At 35.5% G+C, this 20,539-nt stretch overlaps 1 protein-coding gene across 6 annotated transcripts; it reads left to right on the forward strand.

Moving 5' to 3' along the window:
* Positions 1-144: 144 nt before the first annotated feature.
* FBXO11 (F-box protein 11) lies at positions 145-16,158 on the forward strand. 6 transcript variants are annotated; one of them, XR_016316998.1, is made up of 15 exons: positions 145-553; positions 3,457-3,697; positions 5,975-6,157; positions 6,385-6,589; positions 7,014-7,251; positions 8,731-8,955; positions 9,525-9,769; positions 10,030-10,356; positions 10,853-11,047; positions 11,174-11,479; positions 11,852-12,032; positions 12,419-12,566; positions 12,705-12,803; positions 13,174-13,714; positions 13,751-16,158. XR_016316998.1 is itself a non-coding variant. In XM_089706443.1 (14 exons), exons 1-14 carry the CDS (start codon positions 457-459, stop codon positions 13,301-13,303), a joined length of 2,820 nt encoding a protein of 939 aa, XP_089562569.1. In that variant the 5' UTR covers positions 145-456; the 3' UTR covers positions 13,304-16,158. The 6 variants fall into 6 exon arrangements, 2 of the variants coding, with proteins under 2 accessions (XP_089562569.1, XP_089562570.1); XR_016316997.1 differs by having other exon boundaries at positions 13,174-13,679; XR_016316999.1 differs by having other exon boundaries at positions 13,174-13,638; positions 13,856-16,158.
* Positions 16,159-20,539: the final 4,381 nt, after the last annotated feature.

Here is a 20,539-nt window from a genome sequence, read left to right on the forward strand (position 1 = left end):
CTATACTAAAACTATTAAAATAATATGAGCAAACAATAAAAAAAACAAATACGTTAAAACAATCGTTAAAACATTTCAATTGAATTTTGAACGAAAAAAAAAACACCACAGACTTCACACAGGTGGCGGTAGTATAGCCAGCGCCATGTTTGATCCGACGGCGGCCATATTTTAATACAGAGAGTCGCCCTTTGCTATTTAGGGAAGTGTTAATTTTGGTCATATTTTAGTGAATAATGGTTTTTATGAGTTAATAGTATCATTTTTAATATCAGTGATCAGTGCGCTTTATGAAATATAATAAATATCTTGCCAAACTTTGACTGATGTGGAGTTATCAATATTTCCTGTTTCGGTTCCCCAATCTATTCTAAACAGAAAATGGCCGACGGTGTTGGTGCGGGTGTCTCCTTTGTTTAGGCTGATTTCCAGTGAAAATAAAGAGTTAAAGAAATAATGCCTAGTGCCTCGTTTTCATCTTCGCGTTCTTACGTCCGTAGATCGCGAAGAAAAGGCGGACATAGGATACCATTACCATCCAGGACACAATCAAGTAAGTTATCCGGGTCGGCTGATGTCGAACCAAGATTATTATAAATGGCCCATTACAGGTCTTAATGCAATCTGCGTAGATTATATTCAATTATCATAAAAATACCATCAAAATGTTATCCCTAGAACTATAAATAACATTTCAAAACACTTATCGATTGTTGTAATCATAGAGTTTGATTGTAAATCATATTCAGATCATTATTGTCCCCGTATGTTTGGCATTCATTATTTCTTAAACTACATACATTTTAACAGTGATATTGTATAGCGCATTTCAGTGACATTTTGCGCAATATGAGTATTGATTTGTAAGATGAAGAGTTATTTTATATACAATGACGAAACAGCTGTTCGGAACCATCCAATCGATTAGTAGTTAATGTTTTGTGCGGTTAAAATATGAACTATACTTCATATAACATTTCATTCGCACTCATTGTCTTTCTTATTAAAATATTAATTAGCATGCTTATGAATGTTTATAGTTACATTACCATAATTTTCTTTTATCTAGCCAAAAAAAAAGTTATGTATAAAGTAATGAAGCAAACCATTGTCCTATCAGTCTTTGATTTTTTAAGTAGAATCCTTTTATTATGACTTCGGTTATATTGACCAACCGCTTATTATGACGTATTACATAGCAAAGTCTGGTTTTCATATAAATAAAATTCTTAATAAAAGTCGGATAAAATGACTTCATTTATAGTGACATATCGTTTATATTAAGGTGAATTTTTTCTTCAAAATCCAGAACTCACAAAACCAATTGTATAATCACTGTCTTGTTAAAAATTGTCTTATAACATGTGCATATTTCAGAAAGTAGGATCATAATCTTTCTCTTATTTTTTTGCTAATGTCCAAAATAATATATAAAAATAGGTTGTGACTTTTTTGAAACCCATTAGTTTATTTGTATTTAATTTGGATTTTGTAATGTATACTTTGTATCATACAAGCTTGTTCTGTTTATAAAAGACTAGCTTTCCGCCCGCGCCTTTGCCAGCATTTGGGAAAAAAAACCCGCATAGTTTCAGTTCCCGTGGGATTTCCGGGATTGCGTCATTTTCCCGGGATAAAAAGTAGCCTATGTCCTTTCTCCGGTATTAAAATATCTCCATACCAAATTTCATGAAAATTGGTTCTGTAGCTTAGGCGTGATTGAGTAACAGACAGACAGAGTTACTTTTGCATTTATAATATTAGAAGGGATAATCTTTATTATTGACATTTGAAATTCTATAATAATCTTTAGAATTTGTCTACTAATGCTTTTTACTTCTTTGTTCACAATATTATTTATTTATGAAGTGAGATAATAATTATTATTGTTTTTTGTGCCTATTACCAAACCATAAAGAAATGATATATCAAATGATTCATTCTACTTTTACTACAATTATAACCACAATAAACTATACTCTTGCTTTTCATTTTTTACTAATATGTTCTAATAATCTATATGAGTAGTGAAAATTTTCATGATTTACTCTACAACAATTTCAGAATATGAATAGTTATGCTGTTGAGAAATCAATTAAAGCATGCAAAAAGCAAGCATTGATGGTTAACTTTGGAATAACAATTAATACTTCAAGCAACATACTATTAAACAGAGATCATTTCCGTACTAAACTAATATGAATAGTTTGTATTATATTAACATACTTGTATTTGTTTCTACAGTATACATACATATATGTACATACTTCAGTATCATCAAGTAGGTCGAATGTCTTTTGGCAACAAATCAAAATTCAAAGAAAGTGGCGTTTTCTTTAAAGTTTTATTGAATCATAGGACAAAATTGTGTTTAAACTGCTAAATGATTTTTACAGAGAAATTTCAATTGTTATTAATTTACATTATTAATTTAATGTGTAGTTAACTTTCTTAAAATAATATTTTTAATGATATAGGAAAAAATATTATTATAATTTTGATTTCATATAATAATAATTCTGAAAACTGTTGCATCACAACATATACATAGTATTAAACAAAGTTGCTTTCCGTCATCTGTGTCTGTATGTTTAGATCTTTAAAATTACACCACAGATTTAAGGTTTTAGTATATACATAGGTTACAGGTTTTAAAAAAGTGGGCGGAAAGCTAGTGCTTTAATAAAGCATACAGATTGAAGAGCTAGAATGAGAACTGTTTTTATACCTCATGGAGCTACTTTATGATTTTTTAAGGTTTGGATATTTTGATAAGTATCTTATTTTAATTGTTATAAAGAATATTCAAATAAGTAGTTGACTCTTGATTCACACTGATTTCTATATAAAACCAATGATTCTAACTAGAACATTGACTATTTATTTATAAACTGTTAATATGATTTATTAACATTTAATATTTACAAATTATTATTTTATTTACCTATAAAATGATTATAGGTAGTATGTCAGAATCAAATTCAAATATACCAAAGAAATTAGTCATTCTCTGAAACAAAATAAAATTTAACATACAAAGAAAGGGAAATCATAAAGAATTTTTCTATTTGTATATACCTACCTACTAGTCAATACATAATAAATAAAATTGAATAATGGAATTGTTATATCCACATGAAACATACATTTTCTGAGGATGTCTTAGTAAATCTTTGTGAATAATGTTTTAAGAGACTAAGCAGTTTTTAAATGGTTTGTTTTTGTCCTGATCCATTAAGCATATAGTTTTGAAAACGGTTGTTATAACTAGAGAAGTAGAAAAAAGTTACTGTCTGAGTACATATTTTGTTATTTGTCCATTGGAACAGCTGTTAATAATAATTTCCACAACATTTTATGAGATTTATACATTTGAATTTAAGCTTTAATTGAAGCTAAATCGTGCGAACGTACGACCATTGGATATGGAAAAGCAATAAATTGAGATAATTGCAGGCGAACCATGTGAATCGGTGCCGTGCCCGAACAACGTGACAGGCAGCGCGATGGCAGCGACGGCATGCGCGGGGCCGAGCGGCAGCGGCGGCGGCGGCTCGCCCCCCGTGCCCGCCGCGGCGCCCGCCACCACGGCCGGCCACCACAGCCCGTACGACCTGCGGAGGAAGTCGCCGCCCGCGTACCACGAGCCCGGCCCCTCGGGCGCCTGCTCCTTGCCCGCCAGGAAGAGACCTAGGACGTGAGTACTTGTGTATATTGTACAATGTCGAACAGGTTTACGTGCACCGTACTGTAACGTTGAGTTATAGTTGTAGGTACTAACATATTATATCGTTATGAGAATGTTGGAGTGATACTTCCCTATGCCTATGCCAAGCTAAATTTTGTCTCCCAAGCTTTTGTTAGGTACACGGTTAGGTACATTAAAACGTGTTATGTTTGCCTGTTAGAGGTTTTTAAACACGAGACTTTAAAGCTCTTATTATATTTATCACAAACTAGACCAATACGACATCATAATGACAAAAAAGGAATTTACAATAATTATTATGCAGAGGCAAATATATTTGAATAACACATTATAAGATTGTTTTTCTTTTTTTCATTGTATAGGACCTAGCTCGGCCCTGAACTTTTTAAAAAACCAGAAAGTTGATTTTAATAACACCAATAAAGTTAATTTTTTTCGTTATTATATTAATTGTTAAAACATGTTATTTAGACTGGCGATGGATATAACTTTCTATAATACATATTATGCTAAATGTTAATGTTTGGCAATTATGTTATGGACGTGTTGCAAATATACAGGCATGTGTATCTTCATGCTTCATTATTATTATTAGTACGGATAATGATACTTGGCAATCTGTCGGCCTTTGCGGTGTTGAGGCGATACATCTTTTATTCAATGTTTTCTTACGCGAGTTATGACTAAATTGTATTGACAGTTACGCGTACTAACTGTTTCATGCGACTTTCTTTATGATTATTGGATACAGTCTTGCTGGAATAAGAATAAGGGAGAATGTTGCGTAACTATCTAAATCTTATATATAAAAATGAATCGCAAAATGTGTTGGTAAGCGCATAACTCGAGAACGGCTGAACCGATTTCGATAATTCTTTTTTTATTATATTCCTTGAAGTACGAGGATGGTTCTTATGTAGAGAAAACGTAAACATGTACCACGGGCGAAGCCGGGGCGGACCGCTAGTGTATAATAAATATACTTCGTTGTTGTTTACACACAAAGAGAAATTATTAAAATATAAAAGTAATCAATGTAAGTGAAATAAACAAACTAAGAATTCTACTACAATGAAGATTCTTTATTTGTAATTTATTTCTACAAGTACATTTATTTATGTATGTATTCCTGTACGCCGCAACACCCATTTGTTTTGATAAATATGCATAACTGAATACAATTATTATTGCCTTACCGAAAACTCCCAATGACTCATTTATGTTGAACAATAATGTAAGTACGTACCTAGGTATTTTATAGAACTGCGCCAAATTGTTAGTTTCACTTCTATTAAATTCAATATACATATTACATAACTGAAAACGGCAATGGCAATGATTATCCCCTGTGCGTTTCAATATTTCAACTTGCAATATCTTATATGCTTTTTTATCAAGAAAAACTTTCGGAAATAGGAAGTGATCGGAAGTAGCATACCTATTACTTACTGTTCTTAGAAGATTGATAAAGAATTGGGCCACATCTTCTCCAGCTAGTATCTGAAAAAATAACTGTTGTCACTGCTTAATGAACTGAAGGTAAAATTGAATTCAGCTCAAATATGTCCAATGATATCGCTACAATATTTTCGGAATGGCCACATAATACATGATGTATGAATAAATATTATATGAAGTTGATATTATGTCCTTCAATTTGATTTTTTATTAATTATGTACAATATTAACTCGTTACCTCGTTGCCTTAATAATTAATAGTTCTGTTTTCCTGCTACGCCGTTACCATATGATAATTTATTAAATTAAGATAATTCGTAATTTTTTTTCATAATTGTCAATTTTATAGTGGACCATATTTTTTAAGTTACAATTTTTAAATAAAACAAATACATATTACGTTATTTGGTCTGACCAAAATCATAGAATAGGCCTACCTATTCTATGATTTTGGCCAGACATAATATAATATTATTAACCATCTATGTAACAAGTATTACAAACGAAAGTAGCGTTTGCAAAATTATTTATTGTTAAAGAAAGTGTTTCAAGTAATTTTACGCTTGGACTGAGCTATGGAAACGCACCAACAATTTTATAAACGTAATTTGCCATTAATTATTACTTTAATTTTGATTGTATTTATTTTATGCGATTGAATTTTCGAGTTCCCGTTAATGATTGTACCCCTGCGGGTTACAACAGGTGGTATTATTGAGTTTAATCGCTATCTTCTAAACTGATCTAATCTAAACTTTAAAAAATCTTTCGAGATAGAACAGACACGATATCGGTCTCGGTTATAAGTGTTGTCATTTGCAGATCGCTGTCACAGGGCGTAGATGTGTGCAATGTGTCGCAGTACCTGCAATATGAACTTCCGGACGAAGTATTACTTTGTATACTATCCCATCTCACCGAGCGCGACTTGTGCCGCGTCGCGCAGGTCTGCAAGCGGTTCAATACAATCGCTAACGACACTGAACTATGGTAAGCTAATCATATTTACGTTCTTTCAATTGAACTCGTCGACACGGAAAATTGTAGCGACTCTAATAGGAAATTACGTACACGCTAAACTTAGAACATCAATGAATATAACAGACTTTGGATTTTCTTTTTCTAAAACATTAACCGTTTATTTTAACGATTTATTATGGTAGCTCTTAGAAATTTTATGTTCAGACCTGGAGATAGATGTTTGTTTTTCTCAATAGGAAAAGCCTGTATCAGTCGGTGTTCGAATACGATACGCCGTTAATGCACCCTGCACCATGCCAGTTTGAGTTCGTAGCGCCTGACGAGTGTGAAGCCGACAATCCTTGGAAGGAGAGTTTCCGTCAGCTATATTATGGCCTCCATGTGCGACCAAATTATCGCCTCAAGAAAGACTCTCGTATAAAACATTTTAATACTATAAGGGTGAGTCGGTTAATGTTTTGATGCAAAAAGTAAAATAAACAAAATCCCTACAAAACGGGTGTGTAATAGAGCAATCGATAATTAATTGAATAACATGGATTGAAACGTTTTCTATAATTTTATTATTCTTATTTGTAGTGTCTATAAAATAGTATATGTACATGTATTTTCATTTCATTTTTATTTATTTTCCAAATACCATTTATTAAAGTATCATCAAGTCTTTACAAAATTACAATAAGGAATTGACTGACTTATTGCCATGTCAGTAGTAAATTGAATAAAATATTACCGTATAAAAATAAGACACTTTACTGTTACCGGATTAATTTGGATAATTATTATCTATATCCATAAATGTTGTATGTTTTATATGTTTTGTATATAATATCCAAATAACTAACTGCAATGTGTTTAATTCCAGGCGGCTCTCGAGTACGTGGAGGAGCGCGGCGGCGGCGGCGCGGGGGGGGCGAGCGGCGCGGGCGGCAGCAGCCCGGCGGTGGCGGGCGCCAGCGCGGGCGCGTGCGGCTGCGGCGCGGGCGCGTGCTCGTGCCGCCGCGCCGCCGCGCCCGCCGGCCCCGCGCCCGCGCTCGTCTTCGTACACGCGGGACTGTATCAGGAGGAGTGCCTCGCTATCGATACGGATATACAGCTTATCGGTATGTTTCGTTGTATTCTGATTGAATCATTAGTTTATTAAACTGGCCTCTATTAAGAAGAGGTATTACTCAATCTTTAATTTTTTCAACTGCCCGCTATTAAGAGCAGTGCCCCTCTATCGACACAGACATTCGCTTCTTATTGTTAAACTGAAAGGCAAAGTTATTGAACTTGACTTCTTTTAGACGAATTATTATAATACAGTAATACTAGGGCCACACTACCGTGATATGCCAATAATTATTGCCACAACTTTAACAACACCTAGGTGTAACCACGACTTATGGCCATAATTCTACAATGCCAATCAATATGACAAATGGCGGTAGGCAAGAGCTCCGGCGGCGGTATTCTTTCGCACATCAAAGAAGATTACCGCGGTAATTATTGCGTATGCGGCCACACTACCGTTTGTCCAGTGTGCAATATGAGCTCACCGGCGACGCACGTATCGACCGACATGGAGTGGTCAAATGAAAAAGCGCTCGATGGCGCGCTAATTTTTGGAATTCTTGGAATTCTTCTCTTTGGGATACCCGACAGAAGAACTATAAAAATCGCAGTGTACACAATGATGCGTGGCGTCGGATCAAACAAAATTTATAATTTCCAAGTACAATAGATGATTTGAAAAAGAAAAAATCCTTTTTAAATAGAAAGAATCCTTGATGAATTATTACAGAAACCATATTATATATTAATTATTAACTAATATTTTTTTGCTGCGGTAAATGCCAATAATTACCGACATATCTAGGTAAACTCTAGTGTAACCACATCAGTTCATGCAGTAATTTAGACGGTAATATAATGCCATAATTATTGCGGTAACAGCCCGGTAGACGGTAAGGTAGTGTGGCCGTAGCATAAGACATAATTTATGTACTGGTTTATCATCATTATTTGCGTTCATTACTATACGGCTCACACCAATACTCAAGTAAGCTTTTCTACTATGGGTAGTGGAAATGTTCTATGTGACATAGTTATGCTTAATAACTAACACAGTGATTACTAATTAATATTTGGAATTGATTATATTTATAATAATATAATATGCCTATGTGTGTGTTGTTATCAGACTTCAATATTTCTGAGAAAAAGGAATGTTTGTGCCTTAGTTAATATTATCAATGTATTTTAGGTATTTAACATTGTATTGATGCAATTTCAATAGACATTGATATTTTATTTGTTACAAAAGTTTTAATAATTATTTTTCAACTCAAACATCAAATTATTTTATATTAGTATCGAAAGTGTCAGGCATCAATAATTATTTCAACATTGTTGATATTAAAACAATGCTAATTGCACATTATCCTATATTCGGGAGGTCTTGTCGCTAATTTAGCGATCCCTTCCAGACAATCTGAATGAAAGTTTTTTATCGCATTTTAAACGCAATTTATTTTCAAATACTACAAAATACCATCTTGTCCTTTAATTATGTTGACTAATATAAAAATAATGAGTAGGTTGCGCGGCGGGCAACGTGGCCGAGTCGGTCGTGCTCGAACGCGAAGCGGAATCGACGCTCACGTTCGCGGAGGGAGCGTCGCGCGCGTACGCGGGCCACATGACGCTCAAGTTCTCGCCCGACGCGACCAGCACGATGCAGCACCACAAACACTACTGCCTCGAGGTGTCCGACAACTGCTCGCCCACCGTCGACCACTGCATCATACGGAGCGCTAGTGTCGGTCAGTACTGTTTAATTGTTGATTCTTATATTATGTTTCGGAAGATAATAACTTTCTTTAATTATGTTTAGTCAAATTTGATTACAATTTATTATTTAATGTGTGAGGTGTGATAGGAAATATCATTAGTTAAATGCAATAAGAAAACTTCTCTTGCCACCTTATTTTACTATTTAGAATAAGAATGAAATGAGAATTTTTTTATTTTAATTATTTTTTAAATGCTTATCTTTCATTTATTAATTTCTTAAATATTCAGAGAATTATAAACTATTGAACAATGAATAGACGCATCAATGTTTATTACTTTTTCATGCAAAAGCAGCTTATTGGATTTATATTATTAACACGTCTTACTTGTGCACCACACACGTGATTCCGCAGACTATGGCTAGCAATACATAAACATTTAATTGGTTTTTACCAATTCTGTATACGACAAAATACTTACTTACTATCTGGCGCAGTGATCCCAAAGTGGGTCTTGGCCTCCGACAACAAAAGACGCCACTTGTCCCGGCACAGTGCGATGATACAACAAAATAATAATCATAAAAATTTCCGCACAGTGGGCGCCGCAGTATGCGTATCGGGCGCGGGCGCGAACCCAGTAATCAAGCACTGCGACATCAGCGACTGCGAGAACGTCGGTCTGTACGTGACGGACTACGCGCAGGGCGCGTACCAAGACAACGAGATATCCCGCAACGCGCTCGCCGGTATATGGGTGAAGAACTTCGCCAACCCGATCATGCGCCGCAACCACATACACCACGGCCGCGATGTCGGCATCTTCACGTTTGAGAATGGACTGGTAATTATCTGTTTTGTATTGTGTTTGGTGGTGTATAATAGTGCTTTAGAGTGATAGTGATGAACAGCATGTTATTTAAATACGTAACTAAGCTTACTTATTACTTGTTAAATGTGAATATATTCCACATTTTACTATTATTATACCATACAGTTTTAACTAAACATACCTCACGGGCTACATGCAGCACTAAGCCAGAGCTACCTTACTTTTTATTGTATGTTGAGGACTGTGAAATTTTAATAAACATATAATTGTAGGGTTATTTCGAGGCGAACGACATACACAACAACCGGATCGCCGGTTTCGAAGTGAAGGCGGGCGCGAACCCGACGGTCGTCCACTGCGAGATACACCACGGGCAGACGGGCGGCATCTACGTGCACGAGTCGGGCCTCGGCCAGTTCATCGACAACAAGATACACTCGAACAACTTCGCGGGCGTGTGGATCACGTCCAACAGCAACCCGACCATACGCAGGAACGAGATATACAACGGCCACCAGGGCGGCGTCTACATATTCGGCGAGGGGCGCGGTCTCATTGAGCACAATAATATTTATGGGAACGCGCTCGCTGGGATTCAGGTAACTTATAACAAAAAAAATGTATGCGTGTACTAGAGTACACACGTAAGAAGTGAAACTTCTTTATGACCTTAAAAATGTCACGAGTATGGCGTAACGCAAAAATGTCACGCGTACGGCGTAACGCAAAAATGTCACGCGTACGGCGTAACACAAAAATGTTACACTAAATTTTTGTCCAACCCCAATAAAGAAGTTTCACTTCAATAACAAAAGCTATGATGTCCTGCCTCTGTATGTTTTAAAGCAGTATTATTTCCAGTGTGGTAAATGACAGCGCTATAAAAATAGTCTAGCGCCAACACTTTCCCACCTTGAAAATAATACTGCTCTAAGACAATGGTTCCCCCTCTATTTGTCTTGTTAAAGCCTTTCTTTGATAATATATGAAACTTTATATATGTATTGCTTTTGTTATTATGGAAATTTAATAAAATATAATTTGAATTTGAGTTATGTATTCAATAGGTAGTTAATTTTTTTATTGTTTTTATAGATTCGCACAAATAGTGATCCAATAGTAAGGCACAATAAAATTCACCATGGACAGCATGGTGGTATATACGTGCACGAGAAAGGACAGGGTTTAATAGAAGAGAATGAGGTGTATGCCAATACGTTGGCCGGAGTGTGGATCACTACCGGCTCTACACCCGTTCTTAGGCGTAATCGGATTCATTCGGGAAAACAGGTAATCTTCGTTATAATTATTAAAGTTGAGATGATAATGAATAAAAGTGAATATGTACTTCCAAATAATATACAATGCAAATGAATAATTTTATGTAAGTTAATATATATTTTTATTGTTTTTTAGGTTGGCGTGTACTTTTATGATAATGGCCATGGTAAATTAGAAGACAATGATATATTTAACCATTTATATTCTGGTGTGCAAATCAGAACCGGGAGCAATCCCGTAATTAGGGGCAATAAGATATGGGGTGGCCAGAATGGCGGAGTATTAGTTTATAATGGCGGTCTTGGCTTATTAGAACAGAATGAAATATTTGATAATGCCATGGCCGGGGTCTGGATAAAAACAGACTCAAATCCCACCTTAAAAAGAAATAAGATATTTGATGGTCGCGACGGCGGCATATGCATATTTAATGGAGGAAAGGTGAGTGTTACTTGATTGTTTTACTTACAACTCTTTTCGTTGTAACTAAATTCAAAGACTATTCTCATTTATACTTTATAAATAACTTCGTTAATTATTGATTTCAAATATTTTTTTTTGTTAATTATTAATAAAATATCATTAACTTATTATTCCTGTCTTCACATATTTTATTTTCTGACTGATTTGTGCTTTACATAATACATGTATGTTCTATTTAAAACTGATTTACAGTCGAATAAATGAGCAATTTTGCAGAGTATCATGAAACAAACCTTAACAATGAACAAATATTTATTTACCATCAAAACTTCCACGCAGAGTTCTATAAGATTGAAGACAAATATCGATTAACATGCAAAAATTCAACAGGGCGTACTAGAAGAGAACGACATATTCCGCAACGCGCAAGCCGGCGTGTTGATATCGACGCAGAGCCACCCGGTGCTGCGGCGGAACCGCATCTTCGACGGGCTCGCGGCCGGCGTCGAGATCACCAATAACGCGACCGCTACGCTTGAGCACAATCAGATATTTAATAATCGGTTTGGAGGTGTGTATTGTGCTTTATCCACTTCTCCACGCAGTATATTCATAGAGAATTCAAGTTATATTTGAAAGTATTGTATGGATTTTGTTAATTCTTTGCAAATTTTGGAAAATTGGACGACTAACTGGTTTTTGTAGTCCATGATTCTGTATTATAATCTACTAGGCCGCGGCTTTACCCGCTTTGTCAAACCTAATACCTCAAGAATCAATCTATCTATTAAAAAAAAACCATCAAAATTCGTTGCGTAGTTTTAGATCTAAAGTATACAGACACCCAGACTGCGGAAAGTGACTTTGTTTTATACTATGTAGTGCAGTCTAACAGTATTTAAATAATGAATATTTTTTTATATACCTGAATAATAATCATAACAATTCCATTCACAGGTTTATGTTTAGCGTCTGGCGTGTCGCCGCTGGTGCGGGGCAACAAAATATTTAGCAATCAAGATGCCGTCGAGAAGGCGGTCGGCGGCGGCCAGTGTCTCTACAAGATATCTTCCTACACATCCTTCCCTATGCACGATTTCTATAGGTAATTTTATTTAGCAATTACATTGTTCTTTTATTTACATCTTAATAACTTTGTTATTATAAAAATAATTAATTTATAATTGTAAAGTTGTAATATTTAATAATTAATCAGTAAATACCGTAACATTTTTAATTTCAGATGCCAGACGTGTAACACGACAGACCGCAATGCAATTTGTGTTAATTGTATTAAAACGTGTCACTCGGGACACGATGTTGAATTTATACGCCATGACAGGTACGTGTTTACATCTATTTCTTTTAACAGAAAGTTTACCAAATTAAAGGAGAATAGAGAAGTGCTAGCAAGACTATTTCAAAGATATCCTAAAAAATACTTTTAACTTTGTAAGAGAGTAAATTGTAACAGTTATAATTTACCCATACAATATACACAAACTTTATGCTATTTAACCAGACATCTAAAGCCTTGTATCCACTTGAGCATGCTCAGGCGAATGAGCGGCTCATTTGGCCGAGCCGCTCAAGTGGAGACGCCTGAGCACGCGCGGCGCGAGCATCCACTTGAGCGGCTCGGCCAAATGAGCCGCTCATTCGCCTGAGCATGGTCAAGTGGATATAAGGCTTAATACGTACTCGTATTGCAGATTCTTCTGCGACTGCGGCGCCGGCACGCTGTCGAACCAGTGCCAGCTGCAGGGCGAGCCGACACAGGACACGGACACGCTGTACGACTCGGCCGCGCCCATGGAGTCGCACACGCTCATGGTCAACTGAGCCGCGCCAGCCCTCGGCCCCTCCGCGCACGTGGCGTCTTGCATAGCGTCGTCCCGTACGAGAGTGTGTCATGTTGCATAGCGTCGTCCCGTACGAGAGTGTGTCATGTTGCATAGCGTCGTCCCGTACGAGAGTGTGTCATGTTGCATAGCGTCGTCCCGTACGAGAGTGTGTCATGTTGCATAGCGTCGTCCCGTACGAGAGTGTGTCATGTTGCATAGCGTCGTCCGGCACGAGTGTGTATCATGTTGCATAGCGTCGTCCGGCACGAGTGTGTATCATGTTGCATAGCGTCGTCCCGTACGAGAGTGTGTCATGTTGCATAGCGTCGTCCCGTACGAGAGTGTGTCATGTTGCATAGCGTCGTCCGGCACGAGTGTGTGTCATGTTGCATAGCGTCATCCGGCACGAGTATGTGTCATGTTGCATAGCGTCGTCCCCAACGAGAGTGTGTCATGTTGTATAACTTCCCAGATGGGTCATGTTGCCCAACTAGTCTGTCATGTGGGGTAACGTCGTCCCCTACGAGAGTATGGCATAGCGTCGACCCAGATGGATGTGTGTCGTGTTGCATAGTATCGTCCTAACTGTGTGTCATGTGGCATAGCATCGTCCCCCACGAGAGTATGTTATGTTGGATGATGTCGTCCGAACTACGTGCATGACACGCAGTTAGGCATAATGTCGTCCCAGCAGTCACTGAATGATACTTGGTGATAAAGTCAATGAAACAGATGATTACAATGCATTTGATATCTCAATGGAATGGATATGAAGTTGAAATGCATAGTACACACTTTAGTGTTATGCTGTTCGTAAAACCATTCGATTTATACATTGAGGAAGGCAATAAGTACTTTGGGAGGACAAAAGTATAGACAGGATAATTGTGTTTTGAATATTGTCATAAATATGTTTTAATCCAGCATTTTTGCTCAATTCAGTATTTTGAAAGAAAGTAGAGCATGTAGTATGTACTAAATGAACTATATTATACCACCACCTTTTACTAATGTTATTTGTTTCGAATATCTCATTTACAAGACACTCACTGGATTACTTTTAAACATATTGTATGGCAAATACAAAATGCAGATATGCAGATAGCTTGTTGCACTGGCATGAAGGCTATTTTCTCTCGCTAATAGAATTTCATTGAGTATTATGTTTTGATAAAATGAAATCCTCTTAGTTGAAATGATGCAACATTTTTTCCTTTTTCTGGGACAGATTTTATAGGAATTGATGGGATTTCGTGATGTGATTGCAACATGACATTGTACATACACTGATTATATTTGTTTCACAGTCATTCTATTAATGTAATTTAGATTTGATACAATGTATTATTTCGGTTTACTTTGTTATCGTTATATTCAATGAAATAAGCGACACTGCCTGTTGAATTCTAATTAGTACTAATATATAATATAGAAAGGATTTCCACTAAGGTACAAGATTTGCTTGCTCGTTTTACACGGATATATTATTTACGTTAATAGAATGACGGTGAATCACGCGTTCATCTAAAGTAATAAGTCATTGAATGTCGCGCTCTAGCTATTATTTTTATTACCTAAAACTATTCACATTTCGCCGAGTCGCTGATTCACAAACGGTTGTGCCCTAGCGTTCATACTCAACATGAATATTTGTAAATTTAGACGACGGTTATATCATTCATTGTGTCGCTACGCTATTTGTATATGTAGGTGTGTTTTATCGTCGGTACTTAATTATGTATTTCGTCATGTAGTATCGTGCATTCCCAATTTGTAATCATACACCATAATCTCAAAATCACGTTGATATTTAGAATATTTGTTTGTTTTATAAGATGTACTGATAGCGATCTTTATATTGTAATAGGTGTACTGTAGGTCAGTAATCATGGGAAGATGTCGTTTTTATTTTAGAACGATCGGAGAGTTTTTTCGTTTGTAAAAGTATTATCCAGCGACTGTGCCAGTCAGGATTGCTCACTGTAATATAACATTAAGTATTTTTTAACTATTTGACAAGATTTCTTTTATTTTACAATGGAGCATTTATTTTTAAGCTTTCCTGACATTAGGGGTTTTCTGCCGGTTTTAGTTAATAAAAATATGAATAAATGTGGGAGTGTGGTGAAGGGCGGGCGCGTTCGGTTTCCACTCTCGGCTAGGAGTCCGCCTCGCCTAACTAATTCGGCGCTCCTAACGTGCTTGTAAATATTTATGTCACACAATAATCGAAAATGTAGTAATTAATGTATTTGTATCATTATATTTTTATTATTGATCACAATATGTATGTTTAATTATAATGAATTACGTACGTCATGCTCAGCAATGGATCGCGGGAAGCGCACGAGCAGCTAGTTAGTGTATATTGTAATACAAGTGGAACGAAGTGCGCGTTCACATGAAAAGATCTTAGGTACAATTGTTAATTTAAATGTATTGAATATCGATCGAGAAGCAATGTTAAGATAGAAGGAAGTCGCCGCGAGCGACAGGAGTGCTATAGCGGTAAGTTTATCGGATAAGCTATGAAAATCTAAATTACTCTGTAATCACTATTGCAAGTTTCCAATCGTTCAATCGTCTCCATAGCACGGTATGTTCTGAATCTGCTTTTTTATAATTCTCAATCTGTGATCATCGCTAAATATGTAAGTTCATCACGTACAGAATTTATAAGACTTATTATTGTATTCAATCAAAATTATTGTGGCGGCTTAATGTAATTGAATGTGAAATTGTTATTTATTTAATTGTCAGTATGTTCTTAATTTATTAAATTAAATCTGGATATTATGTTTATACCTGAGAATACCACTGTAAAAGCCGTGATATACATCATATAATATTATACATTGGAATTTTATTTACCCTCCTTCTAAAATTAATTTCTCCACACACTTGAAAACTGGAATAGTAAATTATTTTGAGGTATTATTAAAATTATAGTATAAAACAATAACAATTACCTAAATAGTGTCTGTATATTGAATTATATACTATTACTACCCTGTGGTTTTACCCGCATTGCTCCACTCCTGTTGGTCTTAACGTAATGACTAATGATATATTTATAGCCTTCCTTGATAAATGGGCTATCTAATACCGAAAGAATTATTAGGAGAAAGAAATGGGACTAGTAGTTCCTGAGATTAGCGCGTTCAAACAAACAAACTTTTCAGCCTTGTAATATTAGTATAGATATAATATTAGCTGCGCCCCGCGGTTTCACCCGCGCCCGGGAATAAGCTTTTCCTTTTAATCCTAATCTTCCTGTATAAATAGCCTAAGTTACTCCTCATAACAACAGCTGATCCTGAGATTAGCCGGAACAAAGAGACAGACACAAAATTTTTAAAAATTGCTATTTTAGTATAATTGAAGTGCATCATCCATATGCATTTAGTAACAAATGGTTATTTCAATAATAAAAACATTTTATAGAAAAAAAATTAAAAGACTATCATCTGGCTGTACCTACACGTCGATCTCTGGTACTACCTACTGAACTGATTTATATTCTACTTATCACATTCTATAGCTATATGGCCAACATCATAGCTATAACTAGGTAATTAATTATTGAGACAACAACTGATGCCAGAAGACAACTTTTCGATCTGTGAATGCGCTCTATGGAGGATAATGCGCGCTTACCCTGTGGGTAAGCTTTTTTTTAGCTTTTTTTTTGGCGCAGGTGTCACCGGTAGAGCTCCACACACATTTAGATATTAAAAAGTATACTAGCGACTACTGTGAACCGAAACTTATATACTTTCATAGAAATCTAAATAACAAGACACATAGAAGTGCTATAATGTCATAATTCGTATGAAAACCGCTGTCGCCAAAATCAACACATTCAAACCGAAAGCTAAACAGTAGACACAAGTAAACTATGCCTTTTATTCTTAGATCATTAAGTAATGGATGGAGCACGCTGGCAAATGTTCTAACTAAACTTTCTGCCGGTTTTGGTGCGGGGAGGGTAACTCACACTTTGAAACACAATCACACATTCACAAAAATAATTTGTGTCTTTACAAACTCAAACTATTACAAAATGGACAGACTAGCATGTTTTTGCACACATACATCGATTACACAGAAAAATCTCTATACATATACGTAATAATACAATCGCTCTAAAGGGATGTAACCATATCGATATTACAAAAATAATAATTTTGTTGAAATTAGAAATAACATTATTATATTCATAAAAAATACTACACAGGTCATTTGTAACGTTTTCATCATTATTATATGCATACGAAAAAACAATAATACGCCATTTTATTTGTATTTGAATATGTATTTATTCAACACATCACATATTATATTCAATAAAATAAATATCGGTCCAGAAATTTTTATTATTTCTGTACCGAGGTGTCCATTCTGATTTTCTCCCACAGCATTCAATCCACCTTAGCCTTAAAGCAGGATTTTTTGTAAATCTGAAATATACGCAATATTCGTACATACGTATAAACAAAGTAGCTGCTCCGCGCGGTTTCACCCCCGTGGCTCCACTCCTGTTGGTCGTAGCGTGATGATATATACCTTCCTCGATAAATGGGCTATCTAACACCGAAAGAATTTTTCAAATCGGACCAGTAGTTCCCGAGAATAGCGCGTTCAAACAAACAAACAAACTCTTCAGCTTTATAATATTAGTATAGATTACATAATAGAAAGGTTACAAGATTAACATTACAAAAAAAACGGCTAAATGCGAGTCGGACTCGCGCACGAAGTAACCGAGCGTAAATTTTAATAAATATAATATACAAGACTTACAAAATAAACATTATACTCCTTTTTATGCAGTTGTGTAAAATTTTAATATAATAAAGATTAATTCTCATCTCATTTCAAATTATACTTAGAAAAATATTTTTTTATCGACGTTCAATTTAAAAGCAGTCCGTCACTAAGAAAGTCGTAAAAATTTACGACCTTTTAAGCGACGAGTTTTTAAATTCAACTCTATCATTAAGTTCATAAAGATTAAATTTGAATTTCTCTTCAAGATAGTCTCGCTACATCACTTTATAGTCTCGTGGGGAGTGCGGTTCAATATCGCGTTCTAAATTCAACTTTATCGCTTAGTTCATAAAGATTAAATTTGTATATTTTCTCTTCAAGATAGTCTCGCTACATCGCTTTATAGTCTCGTGGGGAATGCGGTTCAATATCGCGTTTTAAATTCAACTTTATCTCTTAGTTCATAAAGATTAAATTTGTATATTTTCTTTCCATGATAGTCTCGTGAGGCCGCATCAATGATCGAGTACACACATGACTCGATTATTTGTCTTGATCATATCGCTAAACGATACATCGACGATTATTAGAAATTGCATTTAATTAGAAATGTACGTTAAAAAAATAAAAAAATATACACAAATGAAAGGTTATTCCATCATTTTTAATATTCGACATGTTTGAATTGCTTCTGCAAGACTTGACAGTGCAAAACGGCATTTTTAGCGGAGCACTCGCATACGTCCTTTCGATGTTTTACGAATACGCAGAGTGTTCGTAATCGATTACGCAAGTAGTTTTTATGAAAGCATAAGATTTTTCGATTCGAATAATCTTATACCTCGGCAAAAGGGGAAACGCCTGCGTGTGTTATCCATTACTTAATGATCTAAGCTTTTATTGGACAGCTTGATTTTAGTGAAAACTAACTTAACTATTAAATTAAGCTTTTGAATATGTATCCTAACGCACGAATTTACGGTTTATTTTAGAATAAAATCCCTAAGTATATGAGACTTTTTGCTCCAATACGAACAAACGTGATAAGTAATAAGAATGGTCGACTGTGTCATTCATTGTTATTTCGATTACTATGGTGACACTCGTAATACTTGTAAATATTCTATAAATTTAAGGAAAAACGGCATTATTTCTAAAAAAAAATATTTTCCGATGAAATATTATTCCTTTATAAGTATAATTACAACTTGTGGAAGAATTTCCGCAATGGGAATTGCTGAAACACACCATGTATACTCATACGTCTCCAGAGTAACTGAACAGTGACGAATGCACTGGTGATGTGAAAATCACCTGAGTGGCGACAAGGTCACGCACGCTTACGACTTCTAGTGTCTTGTTATTTAGATTTCTATGTATACTTTAGAAAATAAGTTGTGTCTTAGAGCTAGCGCACACGAGCAACTTTGTCTCCGCAACTATTTTGTCTCTCCCATCAATTTGTATGGGGAGTTGCGTCGCTACGTGCGCGCACTTTCATACTAGCCCATAGGTGGGAGAGACAAAATAGTTGCGGAGACAAAGTTGCTCGTGCGCGCACTGTCTTACGGCTCTGGGATCTTGGACTATTATGTATTACATCAATGTTTCACAAGCATCAAAGGGTTGTTCTCAAATATCGATTTTTACTCTACCGACGATAAAAACATAGAGGTGATAAAATAATGCCCAAAATCAATACCCAATGAAATTTTATGTACCTACCTACTTAATTAAAAAGGAAATAAATTACATTGAAAATGCTGATTAATTTTTTATGTAAAGCCTTTTATTACTTATATTTCAATCAGATTAATAGATTACATAGAAAGCTGCATTTGTGCCTGAACGATTTGGGTTTATTTTTTTCGAGCTAGTTCTACAATCTGCTTATCCTCGAAAGTTTTCAGAAGATGAATGGACAGACGTTTATTTTTCTTTCGTGCAACAAAATAGACCTTATCTCATTTGTATTGTACGTATATAGAAATTGGGTACAATATAGATTAGTCTTAACCTTTTGACCGCCAGAGCAAAAACGCATCACCGTGCCCTCCACGCCAAGCCACAAATTCAATGAGATAACCTTGAAAATAGTAGGGATTCCAAAATGTTATCGATAAACATAATAATTCACGTCTGAATATTTGAATAAACAGCTTATAACACAAAAATAATATTTATTTAACCTCATCTCCTACTGTAAAAACTTAAGACCACATTAAATAGCAACTATCAACAAAAAAATCAACCTTTTGAGATACAAAAATACATATAAAATTGCAGCAAGTTACAGCACTATTCTCTATCAGTTACGCCCCATTGGCATGTATACATGCCAATGGCGCGGGCAACCATCCTTTTTTTTATAATCTCTCGCTTCTGATTAGGGATGTGTAGCTGTATATTATTATAACTTATCGAGTTTATTTATTAAGTTTATATGAACTATAGGTATTATTGT

Source organism: Colias philodice, chromosome 18 (genome assembly GCF_061535455.1).
Source record: "Colias philodice isolate Cphi_HAF_F1 chromosome 18, ilColPhil1 Martin Lab GWU primary, whole genome shotgun sequence".
In the NCBI taxonomy this organism is placed as follows: Eukaryota; Metazoa; Arthropoda; class Insecta; order Lepidoptera; family Pieridae; genus Colias; species Colias philodice.